We start from the raw sequence: 9,063 nt of genomic DNA on the forward strand, positions 1-9,063 counted from the left end.
GGAACTTTTTTATGTAACCAAACCCTGATACTGGAGCATGGGACATTATGGTCCACTTTCACAATAACATTAGCAGTATACTTGTATACTTGTACTGTACTACTGGCCCCAGCTTTGACTAGTGTTCACCTTCAAACACTTTTTTCAGTTCAGTTGGTTTCAGACAGTTCACCAGAAATAAAGGCTTTTCCCAATTACTTTCTATTTTCTATATGTGACTGTTTTTCTAATATTGAAGTGTAAAGTTACATTTTTCACCTAAAGCAGCTCTGGGAGGAGGGGGGGTTGACAACTCTTTAACCCTTCTAAATTGATACATTTTGTTGGTACATTTGTTAACTTTGTCCCTGCTGACCAGAATCACTGAGTTTCATAAAGGCAGCTGTTAGAATTGATATAATAGTTGCTAATATTTCACAGATACTGCTGAGACAACATGCGGTCAAAGGAGTTGTCACGCTCGGCACCCTAAATCCAGAACCAATGCTAAGCACCGTGTTCTCGGCTCTTGCTTCTGCCTTTAACAGCCGATTTTCACCTCGGGAGGAGCCCTCGGCTAATAGGATGCCGTCTTATTAAAAGAGGTGCCAAGCGAAGGGTTCTGGACAAGCAAAGGTAAAGCAAAAGTCTTTTTGGCAGAAGATCACAGTACAAGGCGTAAGCAGAAAGTGTAGTCAAATCAGGCCGGGTCGGGGCAGGCAGAGTACAAGCTGAGTCAGACAGGCAAGGGTCAAATCAGGAGGGATACGGATATAGAAGAGTCGTACAAGAAAATACTTCAGCAGCACTCCGATTGTGGTGAAAAAATTGGTACTTTATTCGTGCCTCAAGCTAAGCGACGTTTCGAGCTTTTCCAGCCCTTTATCAAGTTTACAAAAACGTGTTATAAACAATCCTTAAATAGTGTTAAGAGGGGGGAGGCTCACTTAATTCCAAACATCTCTCCCAATCAGTGCCATTGGTATTCACATTGTGACTAATTAAGTTCATGGATAAAAACATACATAGTAGCAATTTAAAAACATTTCAAATGTGTATCAAAAAAATTGTAACAATAAAATGTCTAATTCCAGTGTTTAAATATAGTGTCCAATTGCTTGCTTCCATGTGCAAATTGTACAATATTTAAAATATTTTGCTTCTCATCAGTGTCGCATTTTAGAAATTCATTTTGCATATCCTCATCAGTGTCGCCATTTAGAAATTCATTTTGCATAGCCAAATAGTAGCAGTTTAAAAACATTTCAAATGTGTATCAAAAAGTGTAACAATAAATATGTTTTTTGGATATAGAAGAGTCGGTTACCAGGCAGGGTCAGGATTTCAGAAGTCGGGATCGTCAAAACAGGCAGGGGTCACAACAGGTATCAGAAATCAGACAGAATACAGGTTCAGAAGCACCAGGAAATCACCAAAAATGATCTTATAACAGGCAATGAAAAAATACAAACTGCCACTTTAAATACCATAATCATCACCCATAAATAGAAAGAATGCTCTAGACCAGTGGTCCCCAACCAGTAGCTCGCGAGCAACATGTTGCTCTCCAACCCCTTGGATGTTGCTCTCAGGGTCCTTAAAGCAGGTGCTTATTTTTGAATTCCAAGCTTGAAAGCAAGTTTTGGTTGCATAAAAACTAAGTATAGTGTCAAGTAGAGCCTCCTGTAGGCTACCAGTCCACATAGGGGCTACCAAATAGCCAATCACAGCCCTTGTTTTGCACCCCACGGGAGTTTTTTATTCTTGTGTTGCTCCCCAACTCTTTTTACATTTGAATGTGGCTCACAGGTAAAAAAAGGTTGGGGACCCCTGCTCTAGACCACCAGGGTGAGTTGTGACAGGAGCTCTCCATGCAGGTGAAACAAGCCATCCGTAAGTTACCAAAACAGAAAAAATACATCTGAGAAATTGTTACAATATTAGAAGTGGCAAAATCTACAGTTTGGTACATCCTGAGAAAGAAAGAAAGCACTTGTAAACTCAGCAACGCAAAAAGACCTGGACGTCCACGGAAGACAACAGTGGTGGATGATCGCAGAATGATTTCCATGGTGAAGAGAAACAGCCAAACAAGTGAACAACACTCTCCAGAAGGTAGGCTTATGATATGTAAGTCTACCATAAAGGGAAGACTGCATGAAAGTAAATACAGAGGGTGCACTGCAAGATGCAAGCCACTCATAAGCATCAAGAATAGAAAGGCTAGATTGGACTAAACAAACTAGAAAAACATCTAAAAAAAACCAAGCACAGTTCTGGAAAAACATTCTTTGGACAGATGAAACCAAGATCAACCTCTACCAGAATGATGGCAAGAAAAAAGTATGGAGAAGGTGTGGAAGAGCTCATGATCCATCACTGGCTGGTTGGCACTGACAGCCCTAACTATGACCAGAGTAGCTATGGCCAGATTAACAGATGTATAGGATCTGGTCAAATTTAAGCCTTTTTCAGAAGGATTTGGATTTATGGAAATAAATTAAACAATAGTTTTGCAGTATTGCACATAAAAAGAATAAATGGTTACAGATAATTAAATATTCAAACAAAAATGCATACCATACCAAATGACTAAAGGTACAGCTTTGTGCCACATGGCCTACATGCTCTGCCCTCCTTACACATTTCACCCAAATATGCACTTCATCAGAGGTGACAAACTGAATCGGAAAACCCTTACAATCAGATGACCTCTGGGTAGACCAACAAGGATATCACAAGAACAAGGGTTCTTTTTAAGCATTCCTTGTCCTAATGCTTTAGATTTGATTCAAGATTCAGCTGAATACCAAAATAGTAGATTTGTGCATCCCTAGACCAGAGGTAAACAGTCAAAACCACTAGGTTTACCTTGAAGTTGTATGGTGACTTAGCAACGTCATGATCATAAACTTAACTGAATACACTTCTGTAAAATTGCATTGGATAACTTTCTCAGGAGATCAAGAAAATGTCTGGTAGCCAGCATTACAACTGAAGGACTGGTCTACAGTTAATTAAGCACCTCATTTTGATTTAAAGGAAAATTCAACCCCCCCATAGCCCCATAGCCTGTAATTTCCCCTCGTTGCAGAGTCAGCGCAGCAGAGCTGACGGGCGCCACCTTCTGGCGTTTCGGTGATCTTTGGGTCTTCTTCCGACGCTTTGGAAATTTTTGTCACTTTCGCCACATGCGCAGTTATAATGAAGCGGAAGACTGCTCCAACTGCGCATGTGCCGATATGGAGCTTACTTACCGAATATTACCAAAGAGCTGAAGATGGCGCCCATGAGCTCTGCTGCACTGACTCTGCAATTACAGGCTTAGGTGCATTTACAGGTGTAAACACCTATGCAGGGGGGGGAGCAGGGAGGGGGGACTATGGAGGGTAGGGTTTTTTATTAGTTAGCAGAGTTGAATTCCTCTTTAAAGGAACAGTAACACCAAAAAATGAAAGTGTTTGAAAGTAATGAAAATATAATATTCTGTTGATCTGTATTGCTACAACCTGGTGTGTTTGCTTCAGAAACTTTACTATAGTTTATATAAACAAGCTTCTGTGTAGCCATGGGGGCAGCCATTCAAAGCTGAAAAAGGAGAATAAAGGCACAGAATACACATTGTCATCACATTGTTAATACATTGTCACTCCTTTAATTTTTTGATGTTACTGTTTCTTTAACTTTTGTTCAATGTTTTACTGTTTAAGGGGAATTATGGAATCATAATTTGGGCCAGAATACCTGTATTAAAATCATACTACAGAAACTTACTTTCCTATGTCTCAGGCACGCGACTACAATTTACAGGCAGTGTCTTATTTTTCTTTTAAGGCAACTAACAGTATAGGGCGTTTATATTCAGAAACAAACTATATCCTCAAGGATAATCTTGATTTATGGTGAAACACTGCTCAATACAGGGTTTATAATCACAGCTTCGCGCATGCGCATTAGGCTCTCAGCTACAGGTCGCTGTTGACTCAAATGTGCAGCTGAAAAACTGGCTTCCGTGTCCGACCTCCGTACCGCTCTCATTGGCTGTTATTGTGAGGGGGCTTTTTCCTATTGGTGTACACCCCTCCTCTCGTATAGTTGGGGTAGGCTGATCAACGCGAAGAAGGCAGGTCAGTGATCAGAGGTTTGCTGAGAATTTCGTGTGTTGCCCGCTGTTCATGATACAACATTCTCTGTGTGTTCATAGTTCCTGACTGAGCTTGCATTAGTAAGTGACATATCCCTATGGACACCGACCTTTTAGCAAAGAGCTCTGAGACTTCGCTAAGGTCTGGATGCAATGCGTGGCACTGTATGTACAGACTGGCTACAAATCTGAAAACTTTAAGAAACTTACTGGCTATTCAGTACAAAGTCGGAATGGTGTCAAATGAAGGAAACATGCCAGTATACACCCATGCATAAACACAAGTGCTTGCACTGACAGCTGTCTGAAGTCAGGGCCGGGCCAAGGTATATTGGCACCCTAGGTAAGGGCTTCAAGCAATGCCCCTCCCCCACCTGCTCCTGCATTACTATTTCTCACCTTACCATTCATATTGTCCCCTGAACCTGTGCCAGCAGCCATCATATTGCCCAATGTACCTGTACCGGTACATATCATATTGCCCCCAATTCTACCCATGCCAGCATAAGCCAAAATATCCATTATATTGCTACCCCCAATCTGTACCTATACCAGCAGCAGCCAAAAAAAACCATCATATTGTCCCTAATTTGTATCTGTGCAGGAGCAAAAAATCCATCATATTGCCCCAAACATCTGTGTACGTGTGCCAGCAGCCACCATATTGCCCTATGTACCTGAGCCAGCAGCAGCCAATTCCTCATATTGCCCCGAATCTGTACCTGTGCCAGCAGCATCCAAAAATCCACAATATTGCCCCAAATATGTACTTGTGCCAGCAGCATCCAAAAAATCCGTCATATTACCCCCAATCTGTACCTGTGCCAGCAGCATCCAAAAAATCCACAATATTGCCCCAAATATGTATTTGTGCCAGCAGCATCCAGAAAATCCGTCATATTGCCCCCAATCTGTACCTGTGCCAGCAGCGTCCAAAAATCCACAATATTGCCCCAAATATGTACTTGTGCCAGCAGCATCCAAAAAATCCGTCATATTACCCCCAATCTGTACCTGTGCCAGCAGCATCCAAAAAATCCACAATATTGCCCCAAATATGTATTTGTGCCAGCAGCATCCAGAAAATCCGTCATATTGCCCCCAATCTGTACCTGTGCCAGCAGCATCCAAAAAATCCACAATATTGCCCCAAATATGTATTTGTGCCAGCAGCATCCAGAAAATCCGTCATATTGCCCCCAATCTGTACCTGTGCCAGCAGCATCCAAAAAATCCACAATATTGCCCCAAATATGTACTTGTGCCAGCAGCATCCAAAAAATCCGTCATATTGCCCCCAATCTGTATCTGTGCCAGCAGCGTCCAAAAATCCACAATATTGCCCCAAATATGTACTTGTGCCAGCAGCATCCAAAAAATCCGTCATATTACACCCAATCTGTACCTGTGCCAGCAGCATCCAAAAAATCCACAATATTGCCCCAAATATGTACTTGTGCCAGCAGCATCCAAAAATCCACAATATTGCCCCCAAATATGTAATTGTGCCAGCAGGAGCCAAAAAGGAGTTGAAACAAGCAGTTTATAAAATTGAAAACTATTAAAGGCCAAGCAAACCAAACAAAAGAAAAAAAACAAAAGAAAAAAAATCCACTTAAAAGTTAGCCGGCGCCTTCTCTGCCTACCCCTAGTTCCGGCCCTGTCTGTAGTAGAAATCATTTAATAATATAGAATTTAAATAGTAATGAGAGAGAGCATGAGAATGTCTCTGTGTATATACAGTTTATACAGGTGGAGTGCTGGCTCTCACAAATGATTTCTTGGTATAGCCCAGACAGATGTTTTTTTTTAAAATAATTCCCAAGTTTATATTTGATTAAATAGATCAAGATGTAAGGGAAATATAGGAAGATAAGTATTCCTATAGAACATATGTGACCTTCTTCCATCTATAGCAGATTTAGAATTTGTAAATCCGCTTAGAAAATCAGAAAACCGTGGAGAATTTATTGGGATAATAGCCAGGTCTCTATCTGTATACCCACACTGCCGATCAATGCCCTCTAGCAGTTTTTCAGTTGTGGTGGTGCTGGATGTTGTTCAACAGATTTAAAGGAGAAGAAAAGGATAAAATTAAGTAAGCTTTATCAGAAAAGTCTATAAGAATACACCAGTAAACCCTCAAAGTAACACTGATCTGAGTCCTCTGTCAAAAAAAACACAGCATTTCGTTCCTTATATTGTGTACACATGGACATGGTTTGCTCCTCTTCCCCCTCCCTGCTCTAATCTGAGCCCAGAGCTATGGGTGAGCAGGGAGAGACTCAGGCAGGAAGTGATATCATACCAAGCTAATATGGCAGCTGCTTCAATAAACAAAGAGAGCATCTAGGGCTGTTGACTCAGGTATGGTAAAGCATTCTACAGAATAAATATAGTGTTCTAGCTTGCACTATTGTGGCTAATAATCTATTGGCAATAAACTGTCTCTGCAGCTTTCCTTCTCCTTTAAGATGGCTATTCCAGATATGTACATTTAGGGTCAGATTTATCTAGCGTTGAAGTGAAAATTCGAAGAAAAAAATTAGAATTTCAAGCTATTTTTGTGTACTTCAGCTAGGGAATAGTCCAAATTTGATTCGAATTTGAAAAAAATTCTAAAATTCAGATATCAAAATTTATAATGTAATGTCTCTTTAAAACTTTGACTTCGACCATTCGTCATCTGAACCTTGCCAAATTGCTGTTTTAGCCTATGGGGGACCTTCTAGAACCTGTATGGAGTCAATTGGTGGACTTTGAAAAATCGAATTTGATAGAATACGATCTTACTTCAATTTGAACGATCGAATACAGCCTATTAACCCGCAAAAAAAATGATTATTATTTTTTTTAATAAATTTCGTTTGGGAGTTCAAAAAATCTCCCATTACTTCGAAATTCGACCCTTGATCAATCTGGCCATTACAGTACAAAAATACAATGAGTAAACTGTATAAGGCATTCTTATAAACAGTTGTTTAAACGTTGCTTGCGTTTTTGTGAATTTGTGAAACATGCATAAAACATGAAATAGTTGACTCCCGATTGTACATCATAATCTTAGTAGACTTTGCTCAGGCCTGTGGTAGAGCCTTGTGTATTTGTGTATGGCGTGTGGAAATTATTGTTGAATTGTAACATACTAATAATTTCTATTGGGGGTACAATATTTCTTTTTTATGTACATGCTCAGTTATTGCATTATTTGTACCCCTCTTGTTGGCTGTTAAAATGTAACCAATAAATCTGTATCAGTGTCTTGTGAAAAGGTATAGTAGTCCTTATCTTAGCAGGTGTGCAGGTATACACTTGTTTACTTGTGACAGCTGCTAGTAACAAAAGGTGTTTTGATTTATGCAGTACTCCCTAAGAGGACAACAGTGACCTTCCACTACTGACCCTAAGAGAGGGACTTGATTTTATGCCCAGAAATAATGCTGCACAATAATGGAAATATACAAGAAGAAAGTAGATAGATGGTAAACTAAAATTAAATATAAGGTAAGAAAAAGGTCATACGCAGAATTACTGCAAAAATTCCAGGTGCTCTTTTATTCCACTAGTGGAATAAAAGAGCACCTGGAATTTTTGCAGTAATTCTGCGTATGACCTTTTTCTTACCTTATATTTAATTGTGGATACAAGGCTTCAAAGGACGGAAGCAGTAAGAAGTGGTCTAATTTGGAGTTGAATCAATGTTTAAACAGATGTGAGATGGTAAACTAAATTAGGGATGCACAGAATCGACGATTTTGGATTCAGCCAAACCCCCGAATCCTTTACAAAATATTCAGCTGAATACCGAACCAAATCCAAATTTGCATATGCAAATTAGCGGTGGGAAGGGAACTTTTTTTTACTTCCTTGTTTTATGGCAAAAAGTCACGATATTTCCATCCCTGCCCTAATTTGCATATGCAAATTAGAAATTGGTTTGAAAGGGCAGAAGGATTCATCCGAGTCCTGCTGAAAAAGGCCGAATCCTGCCCGAACTGAATCCTGGATTTATTGACTATTTTGGATTCAGCCAAACCCCTGAATCCTTTACAAAGTATTCGGCTAAATACCGAACCAAATCCAAATTTGCATATGCAAATTAGCGGTGGGAAGGGAACTTTTTTTTACTTCCTTGTTTTATGGCAAAAAGTCACGATATTTCCATCCCTGCCCTAATTTGCATATGCAAATTAGAAATTGGTTTGAAAGGGCAGAAGGATTCATCCGAGTCCTGCTGAAAAAGGCCGAATCCTGCCCGAACTGAATCCTGGATTTAGTGTTTCCCTAAACTAAATCAAAGTAGTGTGTAGACTGTAGTTACAGTAAATACAGATACATTTTCAGTTTTATCTCTTCTCTTTTGCATCATAAATACCACTTCAAATCAACGCTGCAGGCTATGCAATGATTTTGACCATGAATATGTAACTATTACTGAGTGCACTGAAAAATGTCTCAATAATAAATTGAATGTAGTTTGTCATTTTATTTTGTTTGTAATTCAAATATTTAATGGCAATTGGGGATTAGTTTGATCATCTTGATATAACTATATTTAGATTATTTTTATAGTTATAGTATAGTTATGTTTTGCTTATGGGACAAAAATGTGGGTCTGTACAGAAAATGCTTACCCTAAGTTTGGGGATGGTAATCATTCCAGTTGATTGTTTTCTCTCCAGATTCTGAAAACTTTTCATCATTCCATGCTAAGAATATGTGCTTTGATAAGATCTAGATAATGGAAGGCAGGATTTCGTAGCCTTTTTAATCCCAATAGGTGATCTGTAAGGGAGCTGATACTGTAGGTGAAAACAGCTTCATGTTGCTGTTTGTGAGGAGTTTTTTTTATTGACGGTTCACTGAAATGTAAAACTCATGTGTTGTTGTAAGACTATCTTCTTCCTCTCTTTTGAAGATGAGGTTATTTATAGAAAGTG

At 39.4% G+C, this 9,063-nt stretch overlaps 1 protein-coding gene across 1 annotated transcript in view; it reads right to left on the reverse strand.

Moving 5' to 3' along the window:
• The window catches only part of ckmt1b.S (creatine kinase, mitochondrial 1B S homeolog), a 47,743-nt gene extending 38,917 nt beyond the window's left edge, over positions 1-8,826 (reverse strand). Inside the window, exon 1 of the mRNA XM_041587503.1 lies at positions 8,758-8,826. Within this exon, the coding sequence (XP_041443437.1) occupies positions 8,758-8,826 (69 nt within the window). The remainder of the gene's footprint in view (positions 1-8,757) is intronic.
• Between the last annotated feature and the right edge of the window lie 237 nt (positions 8,827-9,063).

The sequence above is a fragment of the Xenopus laevis genome, chromosome 3S (assembly GCF_017654675.1).
Source record: "Xenopus laevis strain J_2021 chromosome 3S, Xenopus_laevis_v10.1, whole genome shotgun sequence".
In the NCBI taxonomy this organism is placed as follows: domain Eukaryota; kingdom Metazoa; phylum Chordata; class Amphibia; order Anura; family Pipidae; genus Xenopus; species Xenopus laevis.